General features: G+C 39.4%; 1 protein-coding gene across 11 annotated transcripts in view; it reads right to left on the minus strand.

Annotated features, from left to right (window-relative positions):
- The window catches only part of IL1RAPL2 (interleukin 1 receptor accessory protein like 2), a 393,109-nt gene that overhangs the window by 158,651 nt on the left and 213,599 nt on the right, over positions 1–20,859 (minus strand). For all 11 annotated transcript variants that reach the window (XM_061358018.1, XM_061358021.1, XM_061358015.1 and 8 more), the window contains 2 exons: positions 9,057–9,243; positions 3,285–3,438 (listed from right to left, as the gene is read on the minus strand). In XM_061358018.1, coding sequence (XP_061214002.1) covers positions 3,285–3,438; positions 9,057–9,243 — 341 coding nt within the window. The remainder of the gene's footprint in view (positions 1–3,284; positions 3,439–9,056; positions 9,244–20,859) is intronic.

Below are 20,859 nucleotides of genomic sequence, written 5' to 3' on the forward strand. Positions count from 1 at the left end.
CTTTTTGAATATATTCTAGGCTGCAAGCCTTTTCCTCACAAAGAGCTACAGCCAATAGAGACTTCAATGATCTTAATCACACTTGCCTTTACCTTAACCACCAAAACCATACAGTAACATTGCCATCCACATACATTACTCCATGGGTAGTCCAACCATCCCTTTCTACAAATGCCATTTTACCTGTTTGTTTTGTGCTCTGCTAATACAACTTGGTTCACTTTGCCTTTCCTATTATGGCCAGACATTACGTCAATGGCTTTCAGTTTCCGTCTACAACTCCAGATTTTTTCCTACAAATCATCTCATAGTTGCTAATATTATGACTTAGTTACAGGAAGAAGGAAGAGATTTCCTACTTCCTTTCTACCTCTAACTGATACACAAATCTTCCATTTGGGTGTGCAAAAGTGAGAAGGCAAGACTGGATCAGAGGAAAGCAGTGCCTGAAGATGGGCACATGCTCTCCTTGCACAGCCACAGCCACTCAGACAACTGCCCCAACACTCTGGCACAGGAAGTTAAGGCAGCATATTCTAATAGCTCTAATGGTTTCACTGAATGTTCACTTAAGTACTGGCTGGATTACTAACTTATAAGAGCAGGGATTTGCTGCTAATTAAAACTCTCACCTAGCAGACTCTTCTTGCAATAAATGCTTAAGCAACACTAATACAAACACCAAATACACAGTCAGTCTTCACCCAGTCCACCACTGCTCTCTTGTCTGTAATTAACTTTGATCAAGCTGCCTTGTGGAATCACATCTTCAGTAAAGTTGCTGCACTAGTCTTGCATATCATTAACTATTCTGATGACCTTCACCAACAGCAAGTTAACACCTTCAAATTTTTCCCAAGCTTTCCATTATTCTGACTTCTGTTACATCAGCACTACACGTATTCTGATATCAAGTTTCACTCTTCAGATGCCCACACTGCATTCACCTACAAACACCAGTTATTTCATATTGCCACTTCCATAACTACCAGAATCTCCAAAAAGCTAAAAACCTCATGTACCAGATTTGATACAACTTTAAAATAGGAAAGATCCTTGTCTTACAATTAAGAGATGAAGTAAATAATCCATTTGACTTAACTGGCATTTCAAGTATGGTGCGCTTTAGCAAATTCCTAAAAGAACGCAGGGAATCTAACCCAGCCCCCTTTCTCCATGGCAGTGCAGCTCTCCTTCCTTGAGGGAGACGTGGAGTTGCTGTTTGTTCCACTTTCAGAATAACTCTTTAATAACAATTTCAGGTTACCATGGCTGCTAGCAGTGGCCAACAGAGTTTTGCTCTTCAAAATCTGTATTGTTAGAGGAACTCTCAGGATGTGTGTAAACAACTACACCAGTATGTGGTTTTCTTTCTGCCTCCCATGAGACACATTCTTCAGCGAAGTCCCTGAGTATGTCATGTACCTGTTCCCAGTCTCTGATATGATCTGCCTCAGGAACCTCTACCTGACATGGCCAGCCACACAACAGAAGTAATCCTCTGCTGCCAGTTCTATGAGTTTCCTTTAATCTCTCTCCCATAAAGATCTGACCCCACATGCATATAAAATTCACAGACTGAAACAAAACAGAAACAGGAGAAATAAACTTGGTCAAGAACCAAGCTGTAAAATAAGTTGTTTACATGTTCTATTACATTCATGGTTCTAATCCATGCTTTCACGTTGCCATCTACATGAATTAGCTTATTCCAGAGATACCTAGAGAGATTCAATCAGCAAATACATAACATCAGATATCTCTCCCAAACACTTAAATCTGGAAAAGGTGTGTGCCAATAAATGTTCTTTTATAAACTAAAGGAAATTTAATGTAATATGAATTTCACACCAATTACAAGGGGAACAATTCTCACGCATTTTGCAAAATTAAGAAGACTTGTATATTCCATGTTTACATGTTTATTCAGGTCATTAACTTTTTAATAAAACAAATACTAATGCATACTATAGTTAGCTTAGGACAAATTCATTAAATTTGTGTACGAATATACCACACTGTTCAAATAATGAAGAGAACACATGAGTTCTAGCAAGGTCAGGATGAGAGGGAGAGCATAGAATGTCTGTTATCTACAGAATATTCATCATGGGGAATTGAATTAAGTGCATCTCATTTTCACTCTGTTAAACTCAGTTCCTATTCTGGTTGAAGACCAGCATACTACCTAGGATAGCAACTATCCTCCAGGCAGGTATTATATCTTCATTTGACAGGTCTGGGTCAGGTAGGTCAAATCAATACTTCAGAGATCTGCCCATGTTCAAAAATGGACAATAAAGCATCACATGATATATGAATCTGGCACACAAGGAAAAGAACTCATTTAAAATGAGGAATAATAGTAAGAATAGAAAAATGGATTTAACTCAAAATAAAGGGAAGAACTGAATTTCAAGAACATATTACCTTGATATAAAAATACATATATTTCATATAAGAGAGTTCTACTTATCATCGTTTTAAGTATGACTCCTTTTTAATCAAGATGTCAAAACAGAAATGGGAAAATACGTAACCATTTGTTTATATTGTTTCCTGTGAAAGGCTGAAAAAATCCTCAACTGTTTTCAAATATTTGCAAAGTTCCACAAACACTGACAGCAAAATAATAATTATAGATGTCATACCGTACAGTGGAATGGAAAAGGAACAAGAATATATTAGTAGGCAATAATTTTTTACCCATTCATTTCCAGTATCTGACAAAAAGAGACAGAAAAATACTATTGTCTAGTAGGTTACCACACAGATCCAGAAACGTACAATGTATGACCTCCTGATAAGTAAGTTACTTTCCCCCTGACAGGCCAATGTTCCTCACTTCATTCTTGAAATAGGTTTTACCAGATTCTTCACTAAAGACAAACTCTAGAGAGGTTGATCATCATAAATTAAACCAAAGCTTAAAAATATGGAACAATCACTCAAAAGCTTGTTTACAGCTTGAGTCAACCCTTCCTCTGCTTAACTTTGAAGACAAAACTGAAGTTTGAATTACTTACAGTGTGCAGGGAGGACTTAGTTCTGCTCTGCCTTTTGCTTTATAACCAGCATTTCCAGGTTCTGTATAGAGCAAAAGGTAGAAGTAACCTGTAGAAATTTATAAGATCTTGATAAAAATTTCCCCTAGTTTGGGACTGCTCAGCAACTGGGATTTGGTTTGGCCTTATATCAAACAGATTCACTAACATGTGAAAACCACTTTTTCTTATTATTTCAGAGCTTTATTTTGTCTGTACGCATATAACAAAGATTCTTACCAGTAACCTTCAATTCAACAGTCCTTCGTATAAGCTTTCCTTCAAACTTCAGTTCGCAAGTATAATTTCCTCCATCTTCTTCCTGGACCTCTTGTATTAAGAGAGTATTTCCCTTCTGAATTACAACGCTTCTCCACATTTTTGGCTTACATTCCTGCAGAAAAAAAATCCATTGCCAGAATTACCCAGCTTGCACGACATGAGACAGTGTGACCGGATCACATTTTCAGTAGTATATGTAAGTAAACAACCATCTCAATGTATTTAGCAATTCAAATTCAAATATAATTTTGGAAAGCACAAAGATCTGAAACTGGAATTAATCTGAAAACAGAAATTAAACAGAAATGTTTTTAAGGTTCAGTAATTCCTACGGTATCACACGGGCAGTGTTTAATATGTGGTGCCCTGAAGCAATGGTTGAGTATCTTCTCTTTTTCATGATGAACAATGGCTAAGACCTCTACTTCAGGATGGACCATTAAAATGTATCTCTGTTTGAGGGGAGTAAGGCCAACATCTGTATGAATTAGCCTGAAGGCAAACTTTACACAGAGTCTCAGGCTAGAACCATTGACCAACAGAAGAAAACAGTAAGAACAACAGCAATTTTGTGAGCAAGAGAATCCAGAAGCATGGCTTCCTTATGGTCTTGTTTCTTATAGGCTTTGCTTCAGATTTTTCCTGTCACTGGGCTCTTATTAGCATCACCCCATGTGCATCCTCTGATGAGTACATGGCACTAATGGTCTGCAACTCTCAGTGACTTTGCCAGGGAGACCTCAGTTGTTATTTGGCAGATTTAGGTTCACCACTACTAATTGTGGTCTTACTGGAACAGCATTTGAGTCCTTCTGTACAGTGTATGATGCAGTACAGAAAGAGGCTCTCCATTTCCTAATATACTGTATCTTGCAGCCAGATCAGTCACCTTCCACTCTAATGGTACTCATGATTAATTACCTCTTGGAATGCTCTGGACTAAAAAACACAGGCATAATCTGAACATTGTCTCTTTAAAATGATACCTTAAGATTATACATTTATTGTCTCTCAATAACTTTAACATCAAAGCTGCTCTGCCTGCCCACAAAATCACATTCTTTTCAGTTCTCTAAAACATGCAGTACTGCCCCCAGTTCTGGAAACTCTGTCAAATTCTGTACGCAGAGCACACAAAGCAACATAGGGCCCAAGTACCTTTAACACCCCTTTATTCCCTGTCTCAAGGTAGCAACATGGAATAAGCTCACAGACTGCAACTAACAATCTTGCCATCAGTGACATTCAGGCTCAGCAACTTCAGAGATTCCTGTAAATAGCCCAGACCTATGCCTCATTTTCTGCTTGACTGTTAACAGCAGTGTCAGAAATACAGCAAATAAAATAGAACAAAGCTTTATTTTAAGAAAACAACTAAAGAAGAAGAATTATTGACATGCAGATATGTTGCATTACAGCAAGAGATCAGATCAGATAACACAAACATCATTTTTTCATAGGATTCCATACACATTGCAAATCCAATGTCAGATTCTAAATTAAACAATAATAATAAAGAAATAGAAAGATGGGACTGTGAGCCTGTGGCCTTGCACTTGAAAATGAAACATCCCCATCCCAGTAGACCAAATTCAGTTACAATGTGGTCAGATTTCAAATTCTGATACTGAGCAGTACTACTGCAGGTAACAAGAGCGTTCAGGCTATCTTTCTTTTTCTGTTGTAAGGAAAGTAATCTTCTCTTGCATATGAATGTTACTTCACCCACGACAGAGAATGATCAGGATCCATATCCTATCTGCTGTGTTAACAGGAATCAGAGCTTATTTTTGTTACTAAATCACACTGACACTGCTCGAGACTCATGCAGGACACAGCTCTGAGCCAGAAAATGCCATTATATCCTTCCTGATTTGCACTCAATTTTTCAGTCCTATTTAAAGGTACATCAACCACCTACTTGGAGTAACTAAATCTGAACACTGGGCAGAAAATATGATTCAGTTCTATTCAATCCTAATTTAGAAGGAATACAATTCCCAGAATACACAGAGTAAGTATATTTCAGATATGCACCCTTTATTTCAGTACAGTACTGAAAAACCCTTAGATACGTTACCAGTTTTATATTGTCTATTTTTAAAAGTATGGGAGCAAAGAGATCAGAAATACATTTTCATATGCTTTATACTTTTATACACTACATATCTGCACTATGAAGGGCAACACCTTTACTACTACAGAGATAAATGATATAGCACAAACAACATTGGTGCTATTGTGGTTTTACAGAGAGGAACTGTTCTGCTGGAATTGTACCATTCATTTCCTAATTGTTTCCTTTTTGCACCTTCTTAAAACATTTCATATTAAAAATTATTTATAAGCTTTGCTTTCCCAAATTTTAGCTAATTGATTTTTCTTCTACTGACTATGCAGGCTTTCTAAACATATGTTGAAAATGCCTGGTTTATTCTGCCTGGATTTCACAGGCTAGTTCAATACACAAAACTACAAGCAAAAAGGGGAGAAGCTGGGAAATCACAACAATCTGTATTTTAAGCAACGAAAATAGCTGAGAAACAAACCAGTTAAAAAAAAAAGTGTTCATATCTAGATTTTACTGCTAGAGATCTGCTAATTTCTCTAAAAAGGGAAGTGCTCAATGGCACAACTCTGCTTGCTTAACAAATTAACTTGCTCTTTCCTGATTCTGCACCATGTTTACCTGCTAGAAGAATCTGAAAACTTATTTTTCTAGCCTAATTATTCTCCTTAGACATCTTAAGTGCTTTTGGTTGGTTTCCCCCCACACACAATAATTAACTTAAGCACTACTATGGTTCTTTGTGTTTTCCCCAAAATCCAAATGGCAGCATCGCATTAACTCTCTTTTTTTGTAGGGTAGATAAGAACTACCTGCCTCTCACCTGACATTTTGATTATTTTCACAGCCCTTCCTTCAACTTAGAGGAAGGAAAGAGACAGCAGGAATGGATCAAGACTCCACATTCAAGTTGTAACATATCTTTTTCCTCCGTCAATTGATTTTTTCATGAAACTGCTTTTACTGTACAATCCTGTTCATTCAATCAATCTTGACTTGACATGCATTTATTTAAAAAGAGTCCTTATACCTCTTGTCAAAACTGTTCTGCCAGGCCTAACAGAGTTGTGTGTAGATCAGTGGAATTAATTGTTTCATCACTGTAATTCTAGCCAGAAGTGAAGTTCATACTACTGTTGAAACAAATCCTCACAGCAAATGTTTTATTACTTCTACAGTGTGCATGTGGAAATCTATTCAGGCATAATTATTTAAGAGCATGTTTAAATTACAGTTAACTCCCTGTAAATCAATGCAATTATTGGCTGAGATTCATTAATCCCTCCACACAGAGAAGCCTTTTGGAAGGCAGGGCAAGCCCTGCACATGGTGGGCTCACACCATTACTGTCCTGTCTGATGGTATTTCATCAGTCACAAGTCCAAGCTCCTCAACTACCAGCAAACTGGCAGGTTCTCGTGAACAAAAGGATTTCTCTTTTCAGCCAAATGTTTAAAGAAGGGACCTCAAGGACTTCCTTGTGTTTATTTATCTACTGTTCTATTTTGCACAACTTATGCTCTCAGGATGAAAAATTTCCCCAAATGTTTCAGTGTACTGAAAAGGAATAGCCCCCAAGTGCCTCCAGAGCACATTTACACGAGAAGATGGCTGATTACACCTTCATGTACGTGTCAAACTCAATCACAATGGTAGAGGGAAAATATGACTGGAAACAGATGCTTTCTTCGGAAAGCAAGGGTTGTATCCAAAGCAGAATATCACTTTATTCTTTGGGAGAAGGGACCTGCTTTTTTCTGCCTTACACAGCATGACCTTAAGTCCCAGATTGCGCTTTGTAGGGGTTACCCCAGTACTGAGCTTCCTGACTCATCCCCAGATAACACAGGTGTTGTCAAAGAACTGAACTGATAGCACATTATTGCTAATTATGGATAACGAGGTATATGTAGCAGGTTATTCCACTAATGGCTCTTCATTATCAACCTAAACTTCATAATGAAGTTGTCAACTTCAGCTGTTTCACCATTATCATCAAACCACATTAATTCTGCTCCATTACAACACAGTGGTGACTTGTCAGTCAGCTGTTGTACTCCAGCCTCGTGTCACGCAACCTATGTGTGCAACCCAGATAACATGCGTAGGCATACAGAACAAAGACCTTTCTGTTCCCTTTCTTGGTCAGCACAAAGCATTGTTGATCTGGGGTTGTACATACATCTTCCTTAGAATGACTTCTGCTCCATGACAGCTAAAGATTATCCCTGACAGACTATTTCTGCAGTGTGCTCTGCAAATAAGAGAGATCTTCAGTGATCTGGTGTTCAGTAATACCTAGGTAGGTAGGGCAAGAAACAGCTTCTCTCTTTTCTCCAAGATTTCAGACTTAACTGAATACATACATTTTATGTATGAACAGCATTGAAGATATCCACCCATATGCCAAGATAAACAGCTTCAGTGGCTGAAAGGAAAACTTTGTTTATATTAATTGTACTTTGTTTTGTACTACAGCACACGTTTTGTTACTACAAGATAGAACATGTGAGATTTCTGTAAAAAATTGAAAGAGATGACTTTTCTAATTGCTCTTTTCTGATGCAACCTGCTAAGGAGGAAAAAAAAAAATTAGTTCTGCACATGTTACTTATTTCACACAAAATAACTACCTTTAAAGAATATTATTAAGGTTGGCAAATCAAGCCCTCAAAATTTAGGATTTAATTAGTTTGTATGGTTTTGCCTTCATTACCTGAATCAAGTTCGTCCTAAACTCATTCTGCCTTTATCCCTACTCTATTTTCTTCAAACCCGAAGTCCACTCTTCCTCTTGCCCAACTATTTCTTGTCCCTTCTGATTCTCAGCTCTTTATTCTTCTTCATTGTTTCTTGCAGCAACCCATACCCAAGGGCTTTTCAAATATCAGACTTTGGTCTCAGTCTAGACAAAGTAGGTAAAATTTGCCAGACATTTCTATGGTCTTGGTACCTGACATCTCCATGACAACCCATATTTTAGTCACTCTTGTGTTTTCTTGGAGAGCTACAGCCATACACCATTCATACATGTGCTGCTGAAAGTGGTGTGTGCTATGTGACAGGCCTTGGAGAAGGTGCAGCCAGCTGAGTTACCTGCTCAGTAATAAAAGTATCTAACAGACTTCAGCTAAAATTAACAGACATCAGTAAAACTACTCAAGGAAACTCAGCAAAAGTAAAGGCATCTCTGTGAAATTACCCAGCGGGCTTTGGTAAACGCAAACAAACCTTGGTGAAATTACCCAACAGACTTCATAAAAACTAACTGGGTAGCACTACTGAAGCTGGTGGTGCTGATACACCTTTGACTCCATTGAAGGTTGCCTCCCTTTGTTCCTACTACAGTATCAGGTAGGGAAACATCGCACTAAGGTGGAAACTGGTACAAAAGCAGAGTGGTTTGGGAACATGGTACTACTGTTAGAGAAGTCATGTAACCTCCTGCACGGAACATGCTCACTGTTGCTGATTTCTGCTGGACAATGATCATGCTAGGTAGTTTTGCCTGTGCTTTAACGGTACTTCTGTAATATTGGGAAAACTTCTTCCAGGCCAGTTACAAACCACTGCAGGCTCAGAAAGGCCATCTCTAAGCCTCAGTCTGAAAACAGAAGTTTTGTATAGTTTCAGTGCAACAGCAATACAACAGCAATAGTTACCTTGTACCACACCACATCCGGCTCTTGACTGGCTGTTTTGTAATCCTCAATATCAGGACAAGAGATTGTCTTTCTCTTAGTGACTTCTGATTTTTCCAGGTATCTGATCTTGCTGTTGTAGCACAGCCCAGATTCATTCTCAGCTACGGTCAAGGACATGGACACCTTCATGCAATACGTTGAGTTTCTGCAAGGACAAGAAGATATTTTCATTTTTTCTACCTCCTTTTTACCATGCTTGTTTCAGCACTGTAAGTTCTTTGTTAAGATCTCCATTTCCCAAGCACTTCTGCTGCACACTCAAATAGTGACTGCCATGCTGTGCATTTCCAACATGTGGGAATTATGAGAAAATGTAGACTCATTTCTGATTTGCTAATGAAGAACTGGGTAGAAATTTTGTTGATACACGATCTAAGGCAGAACAGCAGCTCTTTTCAGCTTTCAAATCTATGAAAAGAGGAACCTGTTGGCATCTTAAAGGCTGGTCAGGATACACTGTCCCATTTCCTCTGTCATAGGCACTCGTCCTCTACGTCTTTCTTTCCACCTTAAGATTTCACTCCAGTATACATTTGAGAAGAAGAGTTATGTGCTGGATGTTAAACCACACGCTGCAGAAAGAATTCCTCCCGCAGAAGAAACTGCTATATAAAATCCTATCGCATATGATACTGTGGTGGGTCGACCTGGACCAGCTGCAGCCACCCACCCAGCTGCTCCCTCACTCCCCCTCAGCAGGATGGGAAGGAGGAGGTAACATGAAAAAGCTTGGGGTCAAGATAAAGAGATCACTTACCAATTACTGTCATGGGCAAAACAGACTTGGAAAAAAATATTTTCATTAATTACAAATTGAAATAGGCTTGGTTGTGACAAAGACAAAACAACTAAACCACATTTCCCTTGCCTCCTTTTTTACTCCTTTACCTGTCCCTCTGTTCAAGTAGTGCAGGGGTGACGAATGGCGGGATGTGGTGTGTCCACAACAGCTCCTCTCATGCTCCCCAGCTCCAGCATGGCTGCAGTTCCTGTCAGCACCAGCTCCCCCGGGTCCCTCCATGGCCATGGGGCTGTTCCTCGCACTTCTTCCCTCACTCCCGCACTGCCCTGCTCTTTCCTAAACCTGCCTTCCCGAGGCTCCCTCAGCCCTGCTGAGGGGCTCAGCACTGCCCAGTGTGTAGCGGCTGGAACCGGCCATAACCGGCCATAACCCGCTGTGCCCGGCCCCGGGCCACCCCTCAGCCCTGCCACCGCTGCTCCCAGCACCTGCCCTCTAAGCACAGTCACACAGGTCAGACTGGAGGTAATATGGCTACATGTTGGCCTTAAAATCTTGGAACATGTAACCCCCCAGCACTTCAAACCATGCCTGCTCTATCACCAGAGAACCCGGACAGTCAAGCCCAGGTGAGGGCTGTGAGATCGACGACTGGTTTTAATTTAGTGTAGAATAAACACGACTAGCCCAGCTTCCACTCTTGACAATCATGAATACAGGATTAAATTGACTTCCTTCAGGCTTGCACCTTTATCAGAGCTATCAGACACACAATAAAAAACCCCAAACTGGCATCTGTCGTGGTTGCTGTGAAGCATCTTGTACTTTACACAGAATCGTTGCAAGCCAGGCTGTCAGCCTCTGCCCTTCATTAGGTGTGATGGCAAGCTACAAAGAACAAGCAACGATATAATGAGGCCCTTCCTCCCACCATGCATCATTTTGTCATTTTAATTGACTGCCCTACAACCAAAAAAGCCTGGAGTGAACCCAAGGGTGCTGGGTGGTTACTGCCATTGAAGGGCAATGCGGAGAGCTCAGGCAGGGGGTACTGCCACTGCCTCTGCCATCGCAGCCTTGCCACAAACCAGTTTAGCTGAGGCAAGAGGTGGCACAGCGGGCAAAAAAACGCCCTGTGCACCTGGAAAGTGATCCATCAGTCAAACCCTGACACTAATGATCCCGGCTGTTTTCCCCCTCCAATTAGAATCAAGGCTATGCTTTTAATTTAAATGAAAAATAATAATAACAGAAAAATCCAACATGCTCCGTAACAAATCTTTTCTTATGAAATGTTTAAACACGTCACTCTGTCAAGTAAGAATGTAGTTGGGAAGAAAATAAAAAGATCCATAGGGACACTTCATCACGACTCTAAGCTTCATGCTAAACAAGCACTGACAAAACACTGTGCAAATGGCTCCTTGTCAAAGGAGTGTGCCACAAGCAGGTATTTGCAGAAAGAGGTATTTGCAAGGCAAATCAACAGGCAATCTTCAGAACACTCCCATTTTCAGCATCATTAGTGTTAAATACTCAGCAGAACTGCACACTTCCTCCTCCTTACCCCCTTCTGTTAAAAATGTCACCTGTAAATGTATGTAATAAAATAGGTGGATATTTTCTCTGTCCCTAACCTCAGAGTGGAAAGGCTCACCCTGCACACTGCCATGATGTCTTTCACTTCAGAGGCTATAATAAAGTCTCATCCTCACAAACTGCACAGAACTTATTATTTTACCTGAAACAAAAGTTCTCTGGACTGCAAAAAACCGCATAATTTGGGGTAGGCATTTCAGAAATATCTACATGATTTAATGAACATCAGTCAACTTTCTCCCAAACTACTTGCTTTTGAAAAGGGTTACTTTCTTTGTAGGAAGAAAATAAAACATATTCAGAAAGTTTCAATGCTTCCTAATACAGCACTGAAAACCATAAAATATGGATACATCACTGAGTATAGTCAATAGCAATTAATTAGTAATGATTACTTAGCTTTCCTGAATAACTACAAGTATTACTGAGTGCAATTAAGGTCACATGTGCTCGGTAATAATGACCTAGGCTAATCAAGAATGACTTTGAATAGCTGTCCATTACTTGGTGTTATTTAATAGTGTTGTATTTTCTTCTAACAATCTTGCATTATTTAGATTGTATTTTGAAAAGCCCTGGAGGCTGCTTCTGTTTAAAATGCTTCATGGAACCATGACCTAAAAATGTAGTACTCTTTTCATTAGTTACAATCAGAATTGAGTAGAATTGAGAAAACTAAGTGCCTGGTGAGTACTATCACTTTTGTTCACACTCCATGACCGAGACAATAAATCTATTCAGGCTCATGATGAAGGAAGCCCTCACTAAGTCAACAGCAACAGACTTGAAAGCTTTATGAATGCTGCACCAGCCACTCAAGTTAGTGCTACTGCTGGTAATTCAGAAAAAGGCAACTTTTGCAGGAATTCCAGTGAATGAAGCAGTAGCCTTCCTTTAATCTAGTCAGTTTGGGATAACAGTTATATTCCACTCATGAGCGAAAGGAAACACCAGTTGGATCAGCCTCATTGTTCTTCTCAATTTTGAGGCAGAATTCTGGGAGGCAAAGAAAGAATTATTTGATAGCACAAAGAAAAAAGAATTGCCTATGTTTTCACACTGAAACTAAGATCTGTAATTCCCTGTTTCAAGGGAATAGTTATAAACTGGGCCTACTCTCTCAACTGGAAATGTGAAGACAAGTTTAGCTTTGCCAGAGTTCACAAAGCAGTTTCTTTTGCTCTGGTGGCAAGGCATTTGTAATCCCAGGCCACCTGGAACTGGCTCCAAACCACAAGCTGAAGCCAGCTTAGAATCCACTAGAAAACCACAGGGAAAACCAAGGAAGTTTAGCAGGTCTCAAAACAAAAGCAAAGCAAAAAGTGGGTTTGGCTTGACTTCGAAGCCAGGACAAGAGGGAAAAAGGAAGGATATAAATAAATGAATAAGAAGGACATTTGAAATTGAAGTCCAATCCTTACATAATTTTCCATCTTGTTTTGGATTCAAGACAGTTCATCAGCCCTAAGGCTGAATTCAAATTAGAGGAAATATTCACAACTTTGGAAAAAAAACTCTTTTGGTATGCTAAGTGGGGGTGGTTTGTTAAAAGAGTCAAACAAAACAATTTTGTCTCTAGTAAGCACAGACCCTTCCCCCCTTTATTAATTTTCTCATAAAGAGGAAAGAAGCAGCAAAGTGGGTTAGTATTTTATATTGAGTAGATAAAATAAAACTACCCCCCACACACACTAACCCATAAACTAACCCATATTTGAACTGCATATTTACACAAGAGGACTTTTTTTTTTCCCTTGCAGGCTCATTTTTTTATTCAGTGTTGGGGTTTTTATTACATTCTAAGACTTTGGAGGTAGATCCAAAACCTGGGAAGTGTATTTAGCAAAGCAATGCTCAAGGAACAGCACAACTCAAGACTTCTCCCAACATACCTAACACTGGCTGTTCTAATGACATTTTCATTGGCTCACTGAAATACTGATTTCAGGACTGTATAAGTCAACCTATATTCATCTTTGCTCATTCCAAGTTAAAGCAGTAACAGCAACAACTACACCATCAACCGTCTTTGCTGATCTGAAGGGCCACAGCAATTAATGCTCTACCAGATCTACTACCAACTGCTATAATAATGTGCTATGTTATCAGCTTTCAGACTAAAGTATTTGATTGCCTTCCTCTGTCTTCATGAGAATTTTATAAATGCATTCCTAAATTTTACATTTCACATAATGGTTACAATGGTTATCTGAGCTTGCTTTGTTCAGATCAAGTAAGTCATTGTCTGGTGATCTGCTTAAAGAAAAATGAGTTATTTATTAGGATTTCTTTTTTTTCAGATCACACAAATCTAACATCCTTCCTAAAAACAAATGGATTATTACTTGCTCTTTCAAGTGTTAGCTTATTTCTTGTGGACTACCACTGCTGCATGTTAAGGGTCATTATCTGGAAAAGATTAATTTCCCACTTAGGTGTAAATCACTCTCAGATGTGACAAATCACAGATCCTTCAAAGTTTTCTTTTTTTTTTTCTTTTTAATTTGCCAAGTGAGAGAGCAGCGCCTGAAGAGGAACACTTCAACAGACGGCTGGCACTGCTGCCGTTGCTCCCTGATCCATAAGCCAAAAGGTGCAGTGATTCTGTGGCTTGTCTGTGTGGGCCTTGGCACAATTCCAAACATTCCTGTTTTGTATTTTGCTTGCTTGCTCATGTTATAACTGTAATTCTAATACCAAATCCTATGCATGATAAAGAGAACTCCTAATTCCGTGTTACCCCTCCTTTAATGCTTGACTCATTCTCAAGATCCGACTAATAAAAGAAAACGATATCATGGAAGTATGATCTCAGAAAATGAAGTGCTAAAACAGTAAGTTATTACAAATCCAATGTTCTTGCATTATCTCTACATCCTCTGATCCTTGACCTGCATTGTGAATCCAGACAGAGGTACCATTCAAGGCCCCCTTCCCTTCAGGTAGAAAAAGCATTTCAGCTGAGCTAAGCCAACACTCTCTAAGAGTTTTTATTCTTTCTGTACTTATTTTCTCCCAAGATTTAATTTCTATACAAGATTCACTAGAGACAAGATGACAATTTCAGCTTGACCAAGACATTCCAGATGTCCCAGGGGCCCATGTTTTACAATGAAGAAAGGCTATCCCATTACTGTTCAAAATAAAGAATTTCTGAGCAAAGTCACTGAAAGGTATTTTTAAAAGCTTATATTAATGACAGCCTGAAAACCAGACATCCAGAGATGTCTCAAGTTAACCCTAAGGAATATAGTTCTCACCAGAGGCCCTTAAAGAAAGACTTGTACTCCTCACTGTGAGTTAGCCCTTTTTAGGGATTTTTAAGGCTTGCTTTTCTTTCCTAGAACAGAGAAGAAAAGATGTTTGGATCTGCCAGCTGGGTATAGTTTCTCTCTCACAAAAACTTAGATCTAAGTTTAAATTAAAGTTGGACTTCAGCTAACATCCTTGTTAAGAGGGAAATGTGACATAAAAATGTCAGGATGTGCCTAGTACAGTCAATGATAAGGCTCGATCAGCAAGACCATGATTTGAAAACTCAAGGGTAATGTCTAGTATCATGGGTTTTAAATCTCTCTGAGAGCAGTGATAGCCAGCCTGATTTTCACATGATTAAGGGGCAGGAGGAACTATTTCTTTTCTGTTTGCCTTCACACATATGCCCTGGTCCTTCTGATCTCTGTATGATGAGAGAAGCAATTGAAAACCAAACAAGTTACCAGTCAGTCCAACAGGGGCTACTTGGGCATAGAGAGAAAATCTCCTAGTATTTAAGCTGACTCTCACAGATCAACAGGGTTCCTTGGTTCAGGATTTTTTTTTTCCAAGTCTTCAAAAATGTTAGTTATTAGAAATGAATATATGAGAATATAATACATAACACAGAAGAAATGCAGAACCTGAAAGACTATCAGGTTATTTCTAGCATATCACACTGAAGTTCATCAATCATCTGGTCTCTGTCAGCTTCAGCACATCCTGTTCCAGCAGAAGAAATCCTGTAATTGACCAGGTTTGCTCTCTTCTTCCTTGCCCTTAAGAATTACAAGGCAACAAGCTGCCCGGAAGTTTGCTACTACAAATGACTAAGCCCTTTTCATTTATTTCCTACTACTTTTCCATTAGAACTCTGGATATTACTGTTAAATTATATTGCCTTACTGAAAAGCCCCATTACCAATGACATAAATCTGAGACACAGGGACAACTGTTCCCAGGAAAGAATTAAGAAATCCCCTTTTAATGATTTTGTATTTGCAATACCCTGTTTCTGAGAGCACTGAACACTTTCTCCTTTCTTTCTTCCAAATCACACAATGTGTGAATAAGTGTATCTACTCCTCTATGCCTTTTTTGTTATTACACACCTAACACATAAAAACAAAATTGCATTCAGGATACCCATCAGACATGTCACTGCTAAACCTCAGTGCCTTTGTTACCTCAGGGAATAAAACCTGTGGAACACATCCTTCTTCATGCATTTAAGTCCTATATCATAGATGCAATGAGAAAGGCAAGCCCTTCTCAGTTTGTATATGGGCAATTAAACACATAAACCACTGGATCAGTTATTAGCTCATAAGATATACAAGGAACACTTACTTCATGATAGCATCCTCATGCCAATTTACAGTGAGGGATGTTAGAGTCCTGCAGCTGAATCCTTCTGTCTGTGTCTTCCCTTAAGTGTTTGCCAGAAAAGAAAAAAATACTCTCCAGGATCACCTACTAAATACTAATTTAACTGTCTGTGATTTTGTCACCTTGTGCTTTCAGCATGATGCATTCCCTCAAGAAATCTTCCATTTGTCTGTCCATTCACAGGACACGCACAATATTGTGTTCTAACATGTTATAGTTACTGCCGGCTCGATGCGTATTTCAACAGGAGTGGTACCTGGGTAAGCACATTCCCCTTCACTGTTATCTGAAGAACAGAAGGGACATGAAAACTCCGTGATGTATTAGAGAGGAGATGGCTGAGGGGGGCTAAACAACATCTTGGCAACAGGTCTCCTGCATGCAAAGTTGACTGCATGAGGGAGCAGTCACTCCACTTTGCCTCCTTTCTTTCCACCAGGCAAGGTTTGAAGCCCACCAGGGAAGACACCTCTTTCATGAGCAACCACTGACAGTGAGCTGAAACATTACTGAAGCACTGCAGCACATGGAGCTTTCATTATGACAGTCTGTAGAGACTAGAAAGTAATGTCAGCCATTTTAAAGGTATCTAAAGCTGTGATTTTACCATTAAGAAAACTGAAAGATAAACAATAATTTTCTTCTTGTGCATGCTGCTGCAACAGGGAAGTCACTGGATGCTCTCCAACCAAAGAGCAACATGGGCATTTCTGCTTGAAACCCTGACTGCTCCTGCAGCTTCTCACCAACAGTAAACACAAAGGGTGTCAGTAAAACAGAGGATGGATATTTTCTCTTTTAAAGCTTTATAGAAGAAGAGTGAGCAAAAATATACATATCACCAGGCAAAAGAAGAAAACCTTTGGTTTTGAGTAAATCTAAGTGTCAAAAGAACAGACAGAACTGATTTCTCTCAATAAAGACAATGTCATCAAAATGATTTGCAGGAGCACCATCAGTTTTTACACAATTTTAGATAGAAAAGATTCTACTTTCTTCTGCATTTTGATAATGCCAAAACATCGTATCTCAGTAAGTTAAATTTTATTTTATCATGAATCATACTGACTATATTGTATCTGCTCAACACTGTATGCAGGTATTGAATACCATATATCACACGGATTTTGTTTATACAGAATCAGTTGCTTTTAAAGTGGGAAATGCCACATGCTTTTAATGCGTGACATTTAATGTTAGTGTCATACAGAGCCTGGGAAGGTTATGCCATGCTGAATCCATCCACTTTCTCGAAGTGTGAAATGTAGCTGCTTCAACAGATATGCCTGGGACAGTACAGTATGAAAGCGGGTCACGTAGCAGTGTGCAAGTCTGACAGGTAACCATGAGATACATAATCCATCACCTAATTAAAGACCCTGCCCACTAGAAGGTATCATCTTTAGATCTTTTCAGGGAAAGTCTACTGGGAAAAAAACCAAACATTTGCCTTTGAAGCATAGGGAAGGAGATATTCTATGACCAAACTGGAATTACAACACTGTGTTCAAAGTTACTTGAGATACAAAATCACCTTTGACATAACAGTTGAACACTGAATAAAGCCAAAGCACCTGAAAATGAAACTTTCTGTAATAAGAAGATAATTGCCATGGACAAAATGAATTTCTGTATTAAAACACATACTGTAAGAACCATGAGAGACGGCTGCAGAGAAAGCAGCCAAACCCTACACATTTTCACATCATGATTTTGTCCAACTTTCCTGTTTGGTCTCTGCTGAGACCTGAAAAAAGCCCTCTCCTTTCACTTGGATGCCAGACTTTCAGCACTCAGAGAAGTGGTGCAACTTTTCCTGGGATGCTGTGTGCATACTGCAAGTCCATGTTGTAGGAATTTGAAACAATATCCTCAGCTCTGCCGAAGACCCGCAGAAGTGAGAACACAAAGGTTACGCTGCAAATGAAGTCTTACTGACAGGCCCTCCAGGCTGTCTAAGTCTGATTTTGTTTTGCTGGTCATGCACTCCACAGACATTCAGAAGCTAGAAGGCTTAGAATCTACTGTCAGTCTATTTTATTATTGTTCAGAAAGTAGTATCTCAGTATTTCACCAATGGCTAAGCAAAGGCTTGATTCTTCTGTGCATGTCCATAGCAACGCTGTTCTCCATTAAGAAACGTGCAGATAGGGACAAAGGAAGGAAAAAAAGATGCAGATTTCCTAACTTGGTTTGTTGGTAGTTCTCTGGCATCAAATTCTGGTATTAAAGACCTGCAGGCTTATTGCCTCATAGGCATTCAAGGCCCTCACTCCCTTGTTATTCTGTATCCTGTACAAAAATAGAGGCTTAGCTACATCAGCCAGTCTGGCAAACACAAACCTCTACCTCCTGCTTTCCCTGCAAGGCCCAGACTTTCTACCCTCCTGGTTCACATTACAGGAATTGTGTTATTTTATTTCACCAACAGTTAATTAACAGCAAATATACACTAGTGTTTTACTGATCTTGCTTATAAAGCATTTATTCAGTACTTCAGTTTATTTTGGAGCTGGGCCCAGTTAGAAGAAAGGGTTTCAGGAGCAGTCCCTGGCTGAGGGCAAAGGTGATGCTGAGCTTTGCTGAGATTTCTTTCCTGCCTCATCTTCCCTTCTTTCATCGGGTTAAGCAGACCCAGTTCTTATTCTCTACAGAGGATTTTAACACAGATAAACAACTGTACTTTTTAACAGAGCAAAGTAGCACATGATCTTGCAAATGACTGTCTTACATACTCTGAACTTTTGGGCCACTTTTTTTGCATTTAGATCTTTTTAGTTCCCATGTTTGGTTTTGATGCTCTGATCTCTGAATCCTCCACTGAAGATACTTCAATTCAGAGTGCTGAAGCAAAAATCCCAGAACACCAAACCTCTGTAACAGAAATGGTGACAGCTTCATCTGAAAGTAGCACTCACAGGTGTTGGAAAATTAACAGCATATCCATGGCCTGTACTGTGAAGAGACCTCTAGAACACAGCATTTCTGTACGTGGCAGTAAAGTCATGATACAAATGTCCCAACATTTATCTGGGATCCGTAGTGAAACACACATCCATCCATTAGTGAGAATCTCTTCTGGGTGTCACTGGATCTAGCTGTAGTAATATCCCTGATTTGGCACAGAATAGACACCTGAGAAAGCAGATCCATGAAACTCACATGAACTAACACTGCTCAACTCTGCACTCTTTCAAAAGTCCCTGCAGCACCAGGACCCCTTACTATGTTACAGTTAACACTGAAGAAAAACACCACCTTTTGGGTGCATTCGAGTGTCAACTCAGTGTCAAAATGTGGGAAAAGAGAAATAAGTTTTAATGCAACCATAATTCCCTCCTATTATACACCCCCACACACCTGCCTATGGAACAATGTCTAATTGGTTAATAAAGGAGAGGCAACGTTTAAATTATGGTATTGAACCTCTTCAGCCTGGAGAAGCAATCTCTTTCATTAAGGCTGCTCTAATATTCCTTAATTTTATTCAGTATTACAGGCTCATTTACAGAACAGACATTCTGATTATTGAAATGACAATTGTGTATAACAAAGAATTCTCTGACACGTTCAATTTTTACCCATCTCCAAATCACTGTCAGAGCAGCCTATCCTTCACCTGCTCACACACACCCTTTTGAAGAAGCTTCAGAAAAATTCCCTCTAATTGCTTCAGAGATATTCATGCCTTAATCCTACAAGCACCTGTGAGCAACCAGAAAATGCAGCTTCTTAAAAAACAGGTTTGGGGTTTTGTTTTTTTGTGGTTTTTTTCTGGGTTTTGGGGAGGTTTTTTTTTCAGAACTGTGAAGAACCTTTTCAACAAATTGGAAATTCAGAGAAAAGTGCAGTTAGAATTTTCCCCATAGAGCTTTTTTATTTGCCACATTTTGACTGAGAAAAAAGTTAACAAGCTGGGGCAGGGTGCATTGGCATGGCTTCCACTGTTGACTATGAAATCTTTTATATACAACTTCCTAAAAACCCTTGGTGTTCAATTCCCTTCTATTTGAGAAGATCTTCCCAGCTTAAGAGTGTGTCCTTCCTTTCAAGCCACAAACAACTTCACATCCAAGCATCTCCCTCCCTTTTGCCCTTTTGTATAGGCAAGGACGAATTGTAGACAGAACTGCTCAAAGACAAGAGACTTGAAGTGGTTGAATGCAGCACACGCTAGACACTGGGACAGGCAAATGTGTGGTTTCACCCCTTGAGCAGCACAGGGAGTTGCACCAGGGCTTTCCATGCCCTTGGAGAGTGGCTAGAAAGACATCAATTTAGAACTGAATTGCTTCTGATTTCCTCTTGAAAAACCTTAATGAAAAGTCCCTTGTTGAGAAAAACTTCAAAAGTTTTACATTTATCTTGAGTCAAAAGCATCTTCCTTCCCTTTTTTGTTTTTCATTCATCTACCAAGCCAAACGATTCCATTATGCACGTACCCCTAAACCCTTGCACCCTAATGGGCCAGAGTCACCTCTTCATTTCCACTGCATTGAGTTCTCAGTCTCCATTCATCCAGTGTACAGACGAAGGCATTTATAACAGAAATTGTTAATATTCCTAGAAAATAAAACCATATTCTAGAATCACTGCTCTCATTTGTGACCTCTTAAAACCTCACAGAGCAGGTGAGCCTGGTTAATGACTAAAATGCAAACATCTGCTTATCCCCCTCCAAAAAATGGATTAATAAAGCTGAAATTACACAGTGTGGGTAATATACCACAAAAGTGTGATCATAGTTTAGACCATTAGAGCTCGCCCTAGTTTAATGAT

The sequence above is a fragment of the Neopsephotus bourkii genome, unplaced genomic scaffold, assembly GCF_033783945.1.
Source record: "Neopsephotus bourkii isolate Nb327-2 ecotype Australia unplaced genomic scaffold, CSIRO-AGI_Nbou_v1 NB_936, whole genome shotgun sequence".
NCBI classification, from domain to species: Eukaryota; Metazoa; Chordata; class Aves; order Psittaciformes; family Psittacidae; genus Neopsephotus; species Neopsephotus bourkii.